Source organism: Podarcis melisellensis (genome assembly GCF_964234715.1).
Source record: "Podarcis melisellensis genome assembly, chromosome: 15".
In the NCBI taxonomy this organism is placed as follows: Eukaryota; Metazoa; Chordata; class Lepidosauria; order Squamata; family Lacertidae; genus Podarcis; species Podarcis melisellensis.
This window is the reverse complement of record NC_138532.1, coordinates 13,637,791-13,657,028: the sequence shown is the minus strand read 5'-3', so window position 1 is coordinate 13,657,028 and position 19,238 is coordinate 13,637,791. Positions and strand designations below refer to the sequence as shown.

Here is a 19,238-nt window from a genome sequence, read left to right as displayed (position 1 = left end):
TATATATATAAATATTTATTAAGGTTTTTTAATAAGAAAATACAATAATAATGAACATTATTGCTTTGTTTTAACAAAGTTTCATAATATTCTTGAGCTTCCTCACGCCTCCCGCTCCCATTTGCATCTTTAATAATTTTTGTCAAGCAAATTATCATCTTATTTCCAAATCTATGACCACATGCTTAAATATCAATTCTTAATCTATTTTAATGATGGCCAATTATTTATAACCAAGCATCCTTCTTAACATTCCACTAAATCACAATGTTTCTGCAGGTAAATCTTGAATTTCTTCCAATCTTCTTCAATCCTTTCTTCTCCCAGGTCTCGGATTCTGCCAGTCATCTCCGCCAGTTGCATATAGTCCATCAGTTGCATCTGCCATTCTTCCAGTGTGGGTAGATCTTGAGTTTTCCAGTTCTTAGCAAGTAGTATCCTTGCTGCTGTTGTTGCATACATGAAAAATGTTCTATCTTTCTTTAGCACCTTCTGGTCTACAATGCCCAGAAGAAAGGCCTCTGGTTTCTTGGTAAAGGTATACTTAAACACCTTTTTCAACTCGTTATATATCATTTCCCAGAAGGCCTTCACTTTAGGGCAAGTCCACCAGAGGTGAAAGAATGTTCCTTCATTTTCTTTACATTTCCAACATTTGTTATCAGACGAATGGTATATTTTGGCAAGTTTAACTGGGGTCATGTACCATCTGTATATCATTTTCATTACATTTTCTTTCAAAGCATTACATGCAGTGAAATTCAACCCAGTGGTCCACAACCTTTCCCAGTCCTCAAACATAATGTTATGCCCAATGTCCTGTGCCCATTTTATCATAGCCGACTTAACCATTTCGTCTTGTGTATTCCATTTCAGCAGCAAGTTATACATTCTTGAAAGTACCTTAGTCTTAGGTTCTAACAGCTCTGTCTCCAACTTCGATTTCTCCACCTGGAATCCTAGCTTTTTATCACTTTAAAAAATTTCCTTAATCTGAGCGTAATGTAACCAGTCTCGCACTTTATCCTTCATTTTCTCCATACTCTGCAATTTCCCCCCCATCTTTTTCTAACAATTCTCAATATTTCGGCCAGTAGGCTTCCATATTGGGTCTTTTCCAAGCCTTAGCTTCCAAGGGTGAAAGCCACCTCGGAGTTTTATTTTCTAATAAGTCTTTGTATTTTGTCCAGACATTAAACACTGCTTTTCTGACAATATGGTTCTTAAAGGCCTTGTTTATCTTAACTTTGTCATACCACAAATATGCGTGCCACCCAAAAGCATTGTTAAAACCTTCCAAATCTAACACGTCAGTGTCTTCAAGAAGTAGCCAATCTTTCAGCCAGCAGAAAGCTGCGGCTTCATAATACAGCCTTAAGTCTGGCAGGGCAAAGCCCCCTCTTTCCTTTGCGTCTGTTAGTATCTTAAACTTAATTCGGGGCTTTTTGCCCTGCCAGACAAATTTAGAAATATCTCTCTGCCACCTCCGAAAGCACTCCGTATTGTCCACAATTTGCAATGTTTGAAACAAAAACAACATCTTTGGCAACACATTCATCTTAATGGCAGCAATTCGGCCTAACAAAGAAAGTTTCAATTTTGCCCAACTTTCCAAGTCTCTCTTAATTTCAGACCAGCATTTTTCATAATTATCCTTAAATAGACTCAGATTCTTAGCTGTTATATTAACCCCTAGGTACTTTACCTTTTTCACCAATGATAATTCTGTTTCTCTCTGAAACCGTTCTGACTCTGCATCTGTCATATTTTTCCCTAACACCTTCATTTTTTGTTTATTTAGCTTAAATCCTGCGACCTGTCCAAAATCATGTATCAGTTGTAAAACTCTTTTCGTACTAGATTCTGGCTCCTGTAATGTCAAAACTAGGTCATCTGCAAAAGCTTTAAGTTTATATTGTTTCGCTCCGACCTCAATCCCCTGCACCAGCCGGTCACCTCTAATCAAGTTCAAGAGCACCTCCAGGACTGAAATAAATAACAGAGGGGAAATCGGGCAGCCTTGTCGTGTTCCTTTTTCAATTTTAAATTCTTCCGTTACCTTATTGTTAACTATCAATTTGGCTTTTTGCTCTGAATATATTGCGTCAATCCCATTTTGAAAACCCCTCCCCGCTCCCATTTCTTTTAAATTTCCCTTCATAAATTTCCAAGAGATGTTGTCAAAGGCCTTCTCCGCGTCTATGAAAATCAAAACTGCTTTAGTGTTTATATTTGTTTGCAAAAGTTCCAAAATGTCTATAATGTTCCTTGTGTTTGCAAACATATGTCTTCCTGGGAGAAAGCCTGCCTGGTCCTTATGAATTATTTCATTCAAAGCTCTTTTAAGTCTGCTTGCTAAAACATCAGCAAATATTTTGTAATCCACATTTAGAAGGGAGATGGGGCGGTAATTCTTCAGTTGTGTCTTTTCAGTTTCTGATTTTGGTATCAACGTGATAAAAGCTTCCTTCCACGATTCCGGCGCCTTCTTTCCCTCCAAAATTTCGTTGCTGACCTCCATCAAAGGTTGAATCAAATAGTCACTCATTGTCTTGTAATACTTGGAGGTCAGACCGTCTGGTCCTGGAGATTTGCCCAGCTTCATGTTCTGAATGGCATGTTCAATTTCTTGTCGTGTTATTTGACTATTCAGGAGTAGTCTATTTTCTTGTGTAAATTTTTTAAGACTATGTTTTTTCAGAAATTGTTCAATCTCAACTTCATTTTGCGGCCCTTGAGTGTACAGTTTCTTGAAATATTTCTGGAAGGATTTTCTAATTTCCACAGGGTTCTGAATATTTCTTCCTTCAATTTCTAAATTTGTTACTATATTCAACTTTTATCTCTTCTTCAACTGCCAAGCCAGCAGTTTCCCACATTTATTTGCCGATTCAAATGTTTTTTGTTTCATTAGCTTAATCTTCCATTCTATTTCCTGGTTTATCAATTTGGAATATTGTGCCTGATAAAGCTTAATTTCTCTCAGAATCGGCTGCGACTTCGGATTTACTCTTAACTTCTTCTCTATCCAATACCTAATCTTAAAGTGAGTTTCCAATTGTTCATTTGCTGGAGTACAGCATGCTTCCGCTGACGGGTGCTGGGAGTGTGGCTTGTTTCAACAGCACAAAGCTACTAAACTGCTACTAAAGGCAAAGCTTGTTTCTTCTGTTTTTACCAACAGTTTCAATGCAAACCACTTCATGCTACTGAAGGGTTTTTGGTTTTTTTAAAGCATATGAATTTTAATATACCATTATCCCCCTGCATCCTAAGCTACTACTCTCCCAGGACAGGTATATCTTGTGGATTTTCAGATAAAGGAACAGCCACTGAGAAGACACACTAGACTGCCTTCAAGTGACAATTTTTAAATTATGAAATCACCTTGGCATTTGGGAGGCTGGAAAGGTAACTTGCAATATTCTAAAATAAAATTGCTCAAAACAATATCTTGTATTCACAACTCTCTCCCTCTGTTACCTTGTGAATATCCATTTTTCTATCATAGCATGTTTCTGAGGAACTTTTCATTCCCTCATTAAACTCTTGTTGCCATTAAGCTTTTTATGCAATCTTCCCTTCTCAAACAAAATTAGCAAGCGCCAATTAGGCTGAAGGTACAGTTCTTCAGAGTTGGAACTGGTTTGAGAGAGGCTGCTTCCCATAGTACACCCCCACATGTCTTTTGCCTCACTGTCAGTACTTGCTAGAAAAATGAATCGAAATGAAAAAGCAGGAGTGGAAGGAATGCATCCAACAGAAATTGGTTCTCCCTTTTAAACTGCCTTCCACTCTTTGAAATAACTTTACAGACCTCCTTTCCTATTCTACCTCCAACTGTAAAAAAAGAAAAATTCTTTTAACCCCGAATAATGCTGCTGCAGTTGTTTTTTTAATGGTATATAGAAACAGTAAAAAGTCAGCCTGATTTCTGGGATAAAGGTGAAAATATTTCATTTCTTCCACTTCGAAACATAGTTCCAATGACCTCAGTTCTAAGGTTATCCAAAATAACCAGCTGTCAGTTCAACAAGCGATTGTCTCTTCCGTGAATCAAGAAACATCAGAAAATTAGATGTAGCAAAAAGCCAGGGAGATCCATGGCAAGTACAATAGCAGATGAGCAAGACCAAACTGGACATCTCCTTTTTGAGTAGCACAGCTCCCGAGACATTTTCTAACTTACGAAGATTCAGTGCTTAATTACAATGAGGTTTCACCAAGTGAAATCTTCTTTCTGAATCAAGGACCCAATGAACCTAAATTCAACTTCTTTGTACCACATTACATAAATCCAGGACTGTTCCTGACTTGTGTTAATCAGCAGCCTGGTGGAAAGGGAGGGCACCTTCCCCATGCAAGGGAATAAAAACATCAATTATTATACAAAGCTTAATTGCTCAGGCCATGACCATTAGGAGTTATTATTTTATTCATTCACTTACTGCATTTATATCCCACTTTTCCCTCCAAAGAATTCAAGGTGGTGTACATGGTTCTCCCCTTCCTCACTTAATCCCAACAACCACCCTGTGAGGAAGGTTAAGCTGAAAGGCTGTAAAAAAAAGTGCTGTTGCATCTTCTCCATGCCCCCAAACATACTGACAATCTCTTGCTTAGTGGGCTATTAGAAACCCCATATTGGGTTTTTAAAAAATAATTTGATCACAAGTCTTTTAATGGCAGGTAGAACATAAAAGCACAAACTCCACATTCAGAGGTGGTTTACCTCTAAATACCAGATGCCAGCAAAAAAGCAGAGTTGGGTATGCAGAAGGCTAGCCCTTCAACACACTGCTTTTAGGCTTCCTAGAGCCACCTGAATAGCTGCACAAACAGCAGCAGACTTGAAGGACCCCATTCAGAAGGACTCATGCTTTTAACCTGTAATTGGCACGATGGAGACACCCACTTGGCTCTTGCGGCCAACATGGTATGCAAAGTTGGATCTGTTGGTTTCTATTTCCCTCACTGTGCAGCAACTGCTTGTCACAAGGCAATGTTTACATTCCACAGTCAGAGTTACTGTTGGGTTCCCACAGGAATGGGAGACTGGATGTGACGTACACTGGTTTCCTGTTTTTCAGTGTTCTCTCGGTTCTCTTTGTGTCGAGAGGGAGTTGCTTCTCTGCTCTCACAGAGGCAGGATGGATGTTTGTATGCTCTCAGCATAGAGTGTAAATAAAAATTAGCATGTAGCACATTATCTGCTTATCCTTCTGCTGCGTGGCGACGCTCTGCTTGGGCTCAAAATAAGACGAGCCTGTACCGGCTTCAGATGGGCCGAAGCTGGTCAATCTCACAGGATCACCCTGATTTAGAGCGTCTTGATCTATAGCTGTATTGGACTTCCTGTTTTGGGAAGTTTTTAATGTTTGAAGTTCTATTCTGTTTTTAGTCCTCTGTTGGGAGCCGCCCAGAGTGGCTGGGGAAACCCAGCCAGATGGGTGGGGTATAAATAATAAAATTATTATTATTATTATTATTGAATTTTCAATTGTTACATGGGTGAAAATGGAGAAGCAGCAATCCTACACAAGGAGTTTATCCTGTCTGAGGCCCACTCAAATGATGTGGAGCTGTGCAGTGCAACACTTGTAGGAACAGTATGGGAATCTGAACAGTCTTCACAAAGTGCTGCATGGGCATGTAGTCATTAATCTGGGAAAGAAAGTAGGGAAGAACAGAAAGAGCTGGGACTTGCCATCAAGATACCCAGCTCTCTAAAGCACTTAAATGATATTCCTTTCTACAGCCTTGTTCCCTTTGAAGAACCTGTTGAAGGAGAATATGCTTAGGTCGATGGCCTTGAATTTCCCATCAATTATGAGCTCAGCTAGGGCTTGGCCCACAGCTGGTGACTGCTGAAGTCCGTGTCCACTGAAGCCTGTGGCAAAATAGAGGTTTTCCACCAGTGGGTGCACACCAATCACAGGACTCTGGTCAAAGATGTTGTAGTCATAGTAACCAGCCCAAGAACTCTTCACCTGTCATGAGATAAAGATAAAGCTCTTTCAGTCACAAGATTCAGTCCCTGAACTGTCAACGGCAGGACTAACAGAGGATCTCGGGGACAGACCTACAGAAACAGACAAGGCTGCCCTCTTAAACCCACCAGTAAAATACAGTATACTACCGTAGTACCTCGAGTTAAGTACTTACTTCGTTCCGGAGGTCCGTTCTTAATCTGAAACTGTTCTTAACCTGAAGCACCACTTTAGCTAATGGGGCTTCCCGCTGCTGCCGTAGCACGATTTCTGTTCTCATTCTGAAGCAAAGTTCTTAACCCGAGGTACTATTTCTGGGTTAGCAGAGTCTGTAACCTGAAGCATATGTAACCTGAAGGGTATGTAACCCGAGGTACCACTGTACTTAGATATTGAATCCTAGCCAGTTATTCCTAGCTGAACAAGAGGGATAAAAGGCTATGTATAGAACTCAAGAGGGAAAAGCAAAATAGAGATGACAGTTCTAAGATCTTTGTGATTTGGTGCTAACCCGCAAGAATTGCAGAGTTTGACATCCTAAGAATGTGCCTTTTACTTTAAATATGTAATGGATGAATGGCCTACAATCATCCTGGGTAATCCAGAAGGTTAAAAACCAAATTATTTGTGGTTTTCAAGATGTGCACAAACATGAAACAAGTAGCTGTGAGCCTTGAGTTCCTCAGTTCCCCACCTCCTCTCTTGCAGCTGGGAGGAGAGAGAAGGAACACACGAGCCCAGGAGTGGGGAAACTGCAGCTCTCCAGAAATTACTGGACTCTAGTTCACATCAAACAGCATTATGGCCAACAGTAAGGGACGATGGGAGTTGAAATCTAGCAACATCTGGAGGGCTAAATGTTTCCCATCCCAGTGGTTTAGTTTAATATGTGAAGTGAAATAGTGTCAATGGCTGTGAAACACCCTAGCCAGATTGCAAACTCACTGTGGCTAATGTACAACTATCAACACACCCTACAGGAACAAGGAGGAATAAGTTGAAACAGTTGTATTGCTTGCAGAGAATGATTATACCAGCAGAGGACCACTAGTCCGTTCTGACCTCATCACAAAATTCTGACCTCATCACAAAGCAAACATACCCAGTCCAAATTCAAAACTTATATAGTTGTACCTTAGATCCCAAATGCCTTGTGAGTCGAATGTTTTGGCTCCCAAATGCCACAAACCCGTGAGTGTTCTGGTTTGCGAATGTTCTTTGGAACCTGAATGTCCAACACAACTTCTGATTGGCTGCAGGAGCTTCCTGCAGCCAATCGGAAGCCACACCTTAGTTTCCAAACATTTTGGAAGTCGAACGGACTTCCAGAACGGATTCCGTTCAACTTCTGAGGTTCCACTGGACTGTCAGAATCAAAGACAACGAGGGGCCTGAAGACTAATGAGGTAGATGAAATGTTGATCATAGTTAGTTCAAAACAGAAATAAATAGAAGGGCAACACAAGATATGAGGAAGTGAAATCTGCAAGGTGCTCCTGACTGATTAACCATAAGTGGGCAATCATTACCTTCAAGGATTGAAAGTTTGGCACCCGGTGAGCCAGCTTGGGCCAGACTTTATCCTGGAAGAACTCATGATCTACTTCCAGGTCCTGGATATCTGGCTCTTCCTCCTAAGAAGAAAGCACAAGAAGCTGAATTCTGGGCACCAGAAAATTACAATCATGGCAGCTGAACACCTTGTTTGCATTTTGAACCTCCCTTAGAAAAGTGCAGCCACAGGGCAGATAGAGAGCCACTCAAATGCAATAGCCAAGTCCCAAACTACAGCATGTTTGGGTAGGCTTCGGGTAGACTTCAGCTGTCAGTGTGGGGCAGCAAATAGCATTGGGCTTTGACCAAGACAGATCTGGATTCAAATCCTTGTTGAACCACAATGGTTACTCAGTTGTCTTACCCATCATTCTGCCCAGACACTGAGATCCAGTGCTGAGGGCCTTCTGGCAGTTCCCTCACTGCGAGAAGTGAAGTTACAGGGAACCAGGCAGAGAGCCTTCTCGGTAATGGCGCCCGCCCTGTGGAACACCCTCTCATCAGATGTCAAAGAAGTAAACAACTATGGGACTTTTAGAAGACATCTGAAGGCAACCCTGTTTAGGGAAGCTTTTAATATTTGATGAATCATTGTACAGTGGTACCTTGGGTTAAGTACTTAATTTGTTCCGATGGTCCGTTCTTAACCTGAAACTGTACTTAACCTGAAGCACCACTTTAGCGAATGGGGCCTCCCACTGCCGCCGCGCCGCCGGAGGACGATTTCTGCTCTCATCCTGAAGCAAAGTTCTTAACCCGAGGTAATATTTCTGGGTTAGCGGAGTCTGTAACCTGAAGCATATGTAACCCGAGGTATCACTGTATTTTAATATTCTGCTGGAAGCAGCCCAGAGCAGCTGGGAAAACCCAGCCAGGGTATAAATGAATGAATAAAATAATAATAATAATAATAATAATAATAATAATAATAATAATTCTTCCACTAATTCAAAGCCTAGCCTTCATTGGAATGGTGGGGGAGAGAAGTGACCACATGTGTCAAGTCATCCAGAACTCTTTAGAGAAAAAGAGTGATAAAGACTTAATCAAATTTTAGATGCTCATCAAATGATAAAACAATGCGGTTGGTATCCCAACAGTCCCGTTCCACTACTGCAAGAGACTTGTGCTAGCACAATGGAACTTTCCCATAACAAATCATTTCCCCTTGCAGTGTTCTTAGAGGAACACTTCCTTACATGCGAGTTAACATGTACAACATCAGAAACACCCAGAGCGCTTCCTCTCTGGGGGCTGCTGTCCCTGCTGTGGCTTCCTAAGAGTCAGCTCCCAATAAAATCATGGTAGACTCACTTCCGTAGGGCTTAAGCCTCCAAGGTAGTTGCCACCCAGGCCTTCCCTCCGGAAGTAAGCTCCTGTGGTGTCGATTAGCAGAGGACACTCCAAGCCAGGTCCATCAGGGCAGTGCCAGACATAGACATACCTAGCAGCACAAGGACAAAGAGAAAATAGCTCCAGCATTTAATCAAGGCCAAAATACTACATCTCCATGCAAACTAAGAGGGATAAAGAGTAGCCACAGGGCATGACACATGAGCTTGGACCTTGAAATTACAAGAGGCAAGGTAAGAGCTGTCTTTCATTTAATTTCTTCTTATTATTATTTATTAAATTTCTATACCACCCTCCATCCAAGGATCACAGGATGGTTTACAATATGAAAACACAAAATTGCATACCATAACAAACAAAAAACCCCAGTTTAAAAGCCCACAGATTGTTTAATTAGCCAATGGCCTGGCGCCTCTCCTTGGAGAGAGCATTCCACAAATAGAAAGGAATCTCAGAAAATACCAGTTCTTCATGTCATCACCCCCTGGACCTCTTGTGGAAGAGACACATAAAGAAGAGCCTCAGATGATGATTGCTAAAGCTGCCTTAGAAACAAAGCCATCAATCCTTCTGGCCTGGCACTGTTTAGTTCAATTGGGAACAAATCTCAGGCAAAGGTCTGTTTTCCAGCTCTGCAAGCAAAGATCCTTTCAACTGGAAAAGCCCAGGACTGAACCAGGAATATCTGGTATACAAGGCATGTGTTCTTATCACTCAGGTATCTCTCTCTCTCTCTCTCTCACACACACACACACACACACACACACAGATATTTAAGGGTGAAATATGAAAGAAGGCAGCTGTGCTAGGAAAAAGTTACCAATTCCAGTAATCTATGTTTTACTAGCAAAGTTTAAAGAAGAAGGAGCAGTAGCTGTCTAACCATTTGGATCAGGGGCAGCGAAGGTGTGGCCCCACCAGATGTTGCTGGACTAAAACCGATCTGCAGAGCCACAGGTTTAGAAAAATAAGAAGTGTAGGTCTATCGTGTGTGGCAACAGAGGAACAGTACAAAAACTCTGGCCCTAACTTCAAAGTGAATCATGCTGACAGCCCTCACAAATCTGAGAATCACAATATATAAAAAAGGTAAAGGGACCCCTGACCATTAGGTCCAGCCGTGGCCGACTCTGGGGTTGCGCCGCTCATCTCGCTTTATTGGCCAAGGGAGCCGGCGTACAGCTTCCAGGTCATGTGACCAGCATGACTAAGCTGCTTCTGGAGAACCAGAGCAGCGCATGCAAACGCCATTTACCTTCCCGCCAGAGCGGTACCTATTTATCTACTTGCACTTTGAGGTGCTTTCGAACTGCTAGGTGGGCAGGAGCAGGGACCGAGTAATGGGAGCTCACCCAGTCGCGGGGATTCAAACCACTGACCTTCTGATCGGCAAGCCCTAGGCTCTGTGGTTTAACCCACAGCGCCACCCGCGTCCCTATCACAATATGTTTACCATTTAACATATGAACTCCAAAGCAGCATAATTACTAGGTATAGCCATACCTTTTCTTGGGTTCCACAGGAAGCCTGATGCCCAGCATTGAGTGTGGCGGCCCAGTTCCAATGCCAGCCATCTCTGCCACACTGCCTGACCAAGCTCCTGCTGCATTCACCACAAAACCACATTCTATTTTGGTGGATTCTATACTGTCGGGCATCTGGACCTGGAGGATAACATAGTAGGGAGGACCTGGTAACTGTTTCATTAGGCAAGCAAATACCCTATCTGACACGGGTTTTCCAGATGACAATGGGAAATACACAAGCAAAAAGGAAAAAAGCCAGGGAGATCTCACAGGATATGTGACCAAGCATTTGCTGCATCGTGGAAGTGATAGAGAGCTTTCTGATTTACTTCTTGTTCCATTATGAAAAACGTTGGGATTTCCTGTCTAGTTGCTATTGTGCATTCCACCTCCTTTTCATGTCACACACAAGCCTGGCAAAGTACACCCCAGAGGACATGCCAGAAAATGCCAGAAATTGTTGGCATCCATGTATACCTTCAGTACATTTGCATGGCAGTCTTAAACTGAGCTAACACTGGAGCTACTTCACTTAGGGAGAGAAGAGAAGAACAGTTTTTTTTGGGGGGGGGGAGTGCAGACTATTGAACACATACCTATTTATTGGATTGGCTTTTCCTTTTGGCTAGTGGAGCAGGCCTAGGGAACCTGTGGACCTTCAGATGTTGCTGGACTATAACTCCCATCACCAGCAACCAAGATCTGGCAAGCCACAGGTTCCTTAGCCCTGTAACTGGCCCTTGAACAAAAGTTAATATGTAATATTGCCATCTAAGAAGTCAGTGGCCACAAGCCTGCCTACTTTATCTGCTCTGTCAAAAGTTCAAGGGCAGATCATACTGTACTACAGTTCTTTTTAGTTTTGTAAGCTCTCGTTAGCTCTGCAAAACTACAGAAGAACCTCATAGAAACAGAAGTTTTGAGAGGCCCTCACATCAAACATAACTGACAAGTAGAAAAGACTACAACCTGAAAATAGAGACAATGAACATATTTTTGTAACCCAATAAAACCTTTAATAAAAATTATATATATTTTTTAATTGAGGGTTTTCTGTGAGCTTCTCCTTGGAACCTTCTATTCAACACATCTTGCCCCTACTTTTAATTGAAGTAGTTCAAATAATGACTTACATTAACACCCTTGATACGGGAGAAATTAATACGATCCCCATCATGTGTCCTCAGTTCTTCTGTAAACAAGTCGAAAGCTGCAGATGATGAAAAAGAACATACAGAAGCAACTTTGTTTTGGCTCAGCTTTGAAATCTAAGACATGGAAAAATGAGGGCTTCCAATCCCTTGGGTAAAATATTCGAAGCATTTTTTGTAGCCCCCCCCCTTCATTAGATCAGATTTCAGGATGGTATACAGCAGCTGTGTGTAAACATTGGTCCTCCAGATAATAATAATAAATTTTATTTATACCCCGCCCTCCCCAGCCAAAGCTGGGCTCAGAGTGGCTAACAACAGTAAAATAATACAACAAGATGTTACTAGACTGCAGATCCCATCAACTGCAGCAAGCATGGCCAACGGCTAGGGATAATGGGAGTTGTAGTTCAGCAATATTTGAAGAGCCAAAGACTCCCCACACCTGGTATACAGCATAAAACAAATATACAAAACAGTAAAACTTTAATTTTAAAATAGACTAAAACTTGCTCAGTTTAAATCATTAACATCTACAGAACTATCTAGGTAAATAATAATGTTTCTGCCTGGTGCTTAAACAATACGGTTGGAGGGCATTCCACTGCTCCTGCAGCCAACTGGAAGCTGCGCCTTGGTTTTTTAACGGTTTCTGATTCTGTTCGAGAACCAAGGCAAGACTGTACTGAATAGGGTTTCTGCCCCCTGGTGCCAGGAGGCTGAGCTACCCAACACAATTCAGTGGTAATGATAGTGTGTGCTTGCAATACCAAGTGGGGGGTGACAGACTCACATTTCACTTCGCCGCAGCTCTGGTAGACGCCCAGTGATATTGCTTTGTTCCGGAAAGCGTTGAGAAGAGTCCAGGGGTCAAACCATCCCTCATTTTCCAAGCCTTAAGAAGACAAAACAGAGAACGCAAGAAAGGCAATCTAGTTTAGAATTACAGTGCCATGACAGTTATTCTGCAGCCATACTCTGAACATTTCTGAATAGCACTCTTGGTTGGCTAAGAACAACTGATCTTTCCCAACAGGCAAACTCAGTAAAAAAGCCCAGAACAAGTGGAAGCCCCATCGGACATTTGAGTTCCGAGGAACGTTTGAAAACCAGAGCATTTACCTCCAGGTTTTCAGTGTTTGAAAACAGAGCAGTTCGAGAACCAAGGTTTGACTGTAACAAGTAACCTCCATTGTACTTTGCCAAACAGTTAGCAGTGTTAGGAGAGGCAATTTGGTCCAGGTTTGCTCTTATCTGCAGCTCTGTCTCTTGGTCACTAAATGAAATGTGATAGAACCCAGAAAATACGACCAGATATGAGGAAACCAGGCATTAACATGAGAAGGGGATGAGGCCCCAGCACCAGCAGGAATAACAATCAGAATCTCATTTAAGAGACACTTCAGAATACCTAGTAAGAAAATGTGTAGGCAGAAATCTATCAAAATTCTCAATAAGCAGAAAATCTGCTCTCAGCTTTCAGTTTTTATTGCCTTTGCAGCCATTGGATAGATGTGTGGATAAAAGCACATGAGCACATTTTATTGAAATGTATTTTTTTCCTTTTAAACTATTTAATAATTGAGATAATTGTGCTAATATTCATGGGTTGTGCCATTTTGCCCTGACATATGGATCTCCAACATTTCTGACTATGGATCTGAGTGAGAATGCAGCTGATGGGGCAGGGGTTGAAGGACCAGTACTGGACTAGCTACTCATAAGGAAGCTGTCAGCAGAAAATAGGAGAACTGGGGGCTTGTTCATTCTCGAGTCCCTGTAAGTTAAGCATACAAAAAAAGAAGAACAGAGCATTTTTATTTTAAACTGTTTACTTGAGACAGCAGTGCTATTAATCTTTAGGAAAGATGGAGATTCAGCAGTCTAGTACCAATGGAAGCCAAAGCTACTCCATCTGTATTCAACCACGGATACTTCTTTTTCAGTTGTGCTGGTGATAGTAGTAAGATCTCTGCTCCTTCACTCCTGAAAAAAGCAAGCAAACAAATCATTAAAAAACTCTCATCAGAATGCACAAGATGGGGGAAAATCCATTTTGTCAATTTAAAAGATGTTCTAATAAAGGCCGGAAGGGGCAATTTATGTTATTATTTTTAAAGTCAAAAAGTCTACTTTCCAAAGAAAGTAATTTTCAAATAATCTGTGTGAGCAAATAGGTAAAATTACCACAGGTGATCTCAATGCTGGGGGCAGAAAACCACTATGGCTTTAAAAGAACGTAACATTTTCAAAGACCTCATTCATACATACATGCCTATCACTGTTTCTTCTCTCTAAGCAACTTTTACCCAAAGGATTCTCAGAACCCCATACCTTTGAATTCCAACATTCTCCTCCAGCAGAGCAGCTCCATCCTCTGAAGCCAGGAAGAGATAGCCCGATGGGTTAAACTGAATATCTATGGGTGGCTGGGTGACAACACCAAGGTATTGCTGGAACAAAAAGATAATCTGTTTACATTTCAAGGATTGCCGTCTTCAGGATGGGTGGAGTGGGAAACTTACAGGAATACATATCACTGCTATAGCTCTTTTCTTGAGAGTTTAAAGAGCTTTATGATCACGGTAGTCCATGGGTAGGCAAACTAAGGCTTGGAGGCCGGATCCAGCCCAATCGCCTTCTAAATCTGGTTGTGAACGGTCCAGGAATCAGTGTGTTTTTACATGAGTAGAATGTGCCCTTTTATTTAAAATGCATTTCTGGGTTATTTGTGGGGCCTGCCTGGTGTTTTTACATGAGTAGAATGTGTGCTGTTATTTAAAATGCATCTCTGGGTTATTTGTGGGGCATAGGAATTCATTCGTTCCCCCCCCCCAAATATAGTCCAACCCCCCACAAGGTCTGAGGGACGCTGGACCGGCCACCTGCTGAAAAAGTTTGCTGACCCCTGAATGTAGTTCTTACACAACAATGCATTATTGTTATCCCCACATTCTAGATGAGAAGCTATTGGGGAAGGGGGGGGGTAATGGCCTATCTAGGACTACCTGATCATGGCAAAGAAAACATTTGAACTGGTTTATGCTTCATTCTTAAAAGTGCAATTCCAAGCATGTTTACTACAAGTGGGACATTCTCTAATAAGTGTGCTTAGGACTTCAGAATTGACCATTATGATATGCCAACTCTTAGCATCTCTCAAGCACACATGATGTAACAATGGCCGGAGGATTTAGGAGAAAAATAATAGACAAAAGAAACAATCCATGCATGTATATGGGGCGATAAATTGAAACCGAAGAAGCTTCAAGAATGACACATGTCCAAAATTCCCAACAGTATATAAACAGAAATGTACAACTTTAACTTCTGATCTAGAAAGTGTATAGTATATGGTTAGCCTATAGCACTCTTAATGGAGCTGAGACAAAATCAGGAAGCAACACCAGTGTTTTCTGTTTGAATAACTTGTTACTGGGATGCCAATTGATTGATTCAGATCTGTATGTGGATGCTAGGGTGTCTGAGTTATTAGGACAAGGGCAGTGGAGCAAACTGCACCATGGTTATTCAGTGCATTCAAACACTCCACCACTGTACTGTAGATATCGAAGTAGTTGCACATTCCCATATCTTGTCTCCTTCAAGATGGACCGATGGCCCATTTGCCTGTTCCAGAGGATGCAAGGCAGGCCATTGACAGAAGCAAGAGTGAGACTCCTCCACTCCAACATTCCCACAAACACCCAGACATCATGACATACGTTGATGGTGCGCAGGAAGTTTGCCGAAAACTGGCTCATCTTGATATTTTCTGGAATGGAATACTGCTGCCGTATTCCCCCTACAGAGAGTACTGTAGATGCTTTGGAATACTGCAAAGAAGCAAAACAGAAAATGATGCTGTCACTTAGTTCCATAGTCAAATCCCCTCTCCCAGAAACATTTCAGTAATGTAAAGAGCAGCAAGAAAACAAAAGGCAACTGTGGAAGAGATTCCCTGGCAGGACAAAATGGTGAGTGCCCATTTATTGCTGTTGCAGCATTATCAATCTGCAATTCAAAAGGTCACCTACTGTTTCTACATTTAACATAATAAACAGCCACCCTGATTACTTATTACTTATTTATCCTGCCCTGTCTCCAATAAGTACAGGGCAGAATACAGAGTTCTCTCTCCCTGCCCTTCTGTTTAATATTTACAACTAAAGCTATGAGGCAGGTGAAGCTGAGAATGTGTGGTTGGCTTTGAGTCACCTAGATAGCTTAATGGCTGAGCAGAGATTTGAAGCAGGTCTCCATGGGCCAAGTCTGACACCAAGTACTACAGCACACCTTCAGAAATGCACTTTAATGCAATTCATCTTTCTAGAAGGGACCGGAATACAGTCAATGACCATTTTGTGTGGGTGTTCTGTCCCTGGCCCCTGCGTTGGTGGAGGCGGTATAAGTGCCCTCTTGCCCCACACCAGTTCCACACCAGTTCCTCCCTATTAATGACGCTGTCCTGTCACTTCCGGGTTTGTCGCCATGCGTGTCTTTTGGAAGCACATTACGGCTCAATGACTCTATTGCACAAAGTAAGCCCGACACTTAACAAACTTGATGTTTGAAACCGTTCCCCAAGACCCCCATTATTGATCTCAGATGTTAAATGACCTTAATGTCTTTCTCCACCACCACTACTCGATATGCATTTCTCTGTGGTTCTTTCATCTTCAGCCAGAAGGCAATAGACCAGCCTATTACTCCACCTCCAACAATGACCACATCAGCGTGGTCAGGAGGTAAACCTTCTGTAACATGCCCGGGGTGCCAGCTACTGCCGGGAAGGAAGTCTTTCATTTTCTTGTAGGCATCGATGACTCCCTTCTCCAAATCTGAAAGAAGCCGGAAATAATACCATGCTGTTAGTGCTTAGCAGACTTATTTGAGAAATAAAGCCACAACCTTATTGCTACCGAACGTGTCCAATATATCAAGTTTGGAGAAAGCAGAATCCAGCATTTGATGAATCTCAGCCCTTACGGTAGAAAGGTATGTTTGAAAGGCTTGGCAATTCTCAGATGTCACGTCCATGCTGTGTATTTAAAGCACTCTTGCACTATTTTAATAGTAATGGCCTCACCCAAAGAATTCTCAGCGCTGTAGTTTGTGAAGGGTGCTTCAACTCTGTGAGGAATCTCCTAACCACTCTCACTCAATGAACTGCAGTTTCCAGGATTCTTTGCGGGAAGCAATGATAGTTAAACAACAACAATTTTTTATTTATACTGCACCTATCTGGCTGGGTGTCCCCAGCCAGTCTAGGCAGCTTCCAACAAAAGATTAAAAATACATCAAAACATCAGTCATAAAAACTTCCCTAAACAGGGCTGCCTTCAGATGTCTTCTAAAAGTCTGATAGTTGTTTATTTCTTTGACATCTGATGGTAGGGCGGGCGCCACTACTGAGAAGGCCCTCTGCCTGGTTCCCTGTAACTTGGCTTCTCGCAGCAAGGGAACTGCCAGAAGGCCCTTGGCGCTGGATCTCAGTGTCAGGGCAGAAGATGAGGGTGGAGACGCTCCTTCAGGTATACTAGGCTGAGGCTGTTTAGGGTTTTAAAGATCAGCACCAACACTTTGAATTGCGCTCGGAAACGTAAAGTGGCATGCTACTGCTTTAACTGTATGGTGTGGTTGTGAACAGAATGGTTGAATATGTTGCCCGGTGGCTTCAAAGCTCCATATAACTTATTCCCTTTCCCCCCACAAGATATGTAGATTTATGAAGAGAGAAAGAACATCCATGTTCTCCACAAAAATTTACGCAAGTTGTAAAAAGCAGCTTTTCTTGTTAAAAATAAAAGCAAAGTTAAAATGGCTGTTTTGTTTATAGAACAAAACATAGCTCTAATTAAAACCATACAGATTGAAACAACCAGATATCAGTCTTTGTAACGGCAAGCCTTTCAGGTGCCCTTTGCACTTTATGCACCAAAAGTTATAGTCCTGGCATTCCTAATTTCAGCAACGCAATCAGCAGTTCAACAGTTAGGTTCAAACTGTTGTTTGCGTTGCTGAAGTTTTTACCTTGAGATGCCAGGCATGAACCAGGACTACAATTACTAGCGCATGATGTACAAAGTGCATCTAAAAGGTTTGCCTTTATGAGGACTGATAACTGTTTGGTTGTTTCAATCATTCTGGTATTAATTAGAGGTATGTTTTGCTCTAAAAATGAAACAGCCACCATAACGTTTGTTAAAATGACTTACTTGTAAAAGTATACTCTGCTAATGAGGCTGTCTATTTTTTGAAGACTAGTAATTATTTTAAATACAAAAAACTTACAAAAATGCAGGTATGTGGTATTACCTTGGAATATATGTTTTTCCACTGACTAATGCTGCGTATTAGGGGAGGTAAACTCAATTGAACTAAGTGGAATTTATTTCTGAAGAAGCATGAATAGAATTGTGCTGCATGGCATTTACTTATTGATTCACATTACATACTTACTGACTTCATTACCATCATTTTATAGGTTCAAATCAAAGAAACATGAGATAGTTATTGTACAATGCACTATATTGTTGTTGTTGTTTAGTCGATTAGTCGTGTCCGACTCTTCATGACCCCATGGACCAGAGCACGCCAGGCACCTCTGTCCTCAATGCACTATATATTTTATTCAATTAAGTAAGGAAATAGTGACTTCCACCTCCTCACTTGTAGTTATCAAGTGTCATGGTGAGCTACAATTAAGAGCAGCTGAAGCAGCCCACTTTTTTACAAGTACTTACATTAAAAATAATGTAATTTATTATGGGGTGGGGGCTATTGTTTGCAAAAAGGAATCAGGAACACCACTACTGACACACACATTCATCATCTAAAAGTCTCCCACTTCAGAACTCTTCTGTTAAGATGCACACTGCACAGATTTTAGTCAGCTGAATACTTCAATTAATCGAAGTTGTTTCTAATAAGCTCGCAAATATTTCCAAGTACTTGCAATGAAATAATTTTAATTTTTTTTATATATGTGTGCACAGGTATGTAGATTTCGGCCAGTCAATCGTCAGTGAATTAATTAAACGAGACACACGTATAAGGGGGATTAAAAAATGTCCCATTTTTTAGAAAGACTAAAAAGCCCCCACTTTAAATTCTATTAAATTAGCATCCACTTCAAAAGAGATCTTAGCCAATCAACCATTCCAATAAAGTGGGAAGGATTGGATGAAAATACCAATACCAACCCACTCGTCTTTTATTCGGTTTTTACTTTTCCTCGAGAGGCTCCTCCTCTCGCCTCAGCCCTAGATTCGCTTCACGACAACCCTGCGAGGTAGGCCCGGCCTAGAGAAGAAGCCACCCCCGCCTGACGCGCACCTTTGACGGGGTCGTAAAGTCGGGGCTCCCCTGTACGAAACGGCCGGCGAGGCTCCACCGGACTCGCTGAGGGACTCGCCGCCGCCAGGAGAGGCCGCAGCCCGCCCAGCAGCCTCCGCCCGCGGATCATGCTGCCGGCTCTGTTCCCCTCAGGAGACTGAGACGAGCCCGCGCGGACACCGAGACGTCCTCTCTTTACCTCAGCGCCTCAGGTTTGAACGCGTCACGGCAAACGCCCGCCCTCCGCCTACCCTGATAGGACCCGTGTGGTTCTGAGTCCGGGAAGCACCGCCCACTCCGCAGGGAAACTCCACCCCCTCTCCACT

The 19,238-nt window shown here is 42.0% G+C and overlaps 1 protein-coding gene across 1 annotated transcript; it reads right to left on the bottom strand.

The window, feature by feature from the left end:
* Positions 1-5,311: 5,311 nt before the first annotated feature.
* Positions 5,312-19,129, bottom strand: FOXRED1 (FAD dependent oxidoreductase domain containing 1). The gene is made up of 11 exons (XM_081889640.1): positions 18,913-19,129; positions 16,195-16,415; positions 15,300-15,410; positions 13,909-14,027; positions 13,466-13,560; positions 12,368-12,469; positions 11,557-11,633; positions 10,401-10,561; positions 8,859-8,988; positions 7,520-7,624; positions 5,312-5,990 (listed from the first exon to the last, which is right to left on the bottom strand). Exons 1-11 carry the CDS (start codon positions 19,040-19,042, stop codon positions 5,736-5,738), a joined length of 1,506 nt encoding a protein of 501 aa, XP_081745766.1. The 5' UTR covers positions 19,043-19,129; the 3' UTR covers positions 5,312-5,735.
* Between the last annotated feature and the right edge of the window lie 109 nt (positions 19,130-19,238).

Excerpts from the sequence above, each read along its gene's own strand:
- FOXRED1 (XM_081889640.1), bottom strand. The coding sequence starts at position 19,042 with ATGATCCGCGGGCGGAGGCTGCTGGGCGGGCTGCGGCCTCTCCTGGCG. Across the intron at positions 14,028-15,299 it reads ACTTCCTGCGCACCATCAAC|CAATACCTTGGTGTTGTCAC; the intron begins GTATGTCATGAT and ends TTTTTGTTCCAG. Across the intron at positions 10,562-11,556 it reads CCCGTATCAAGGGTGTTAAT|GTCCAGATGCCCGACAGTAT; the intron begins GTAAGTCATTAT and ends GTTATCCTCCAG.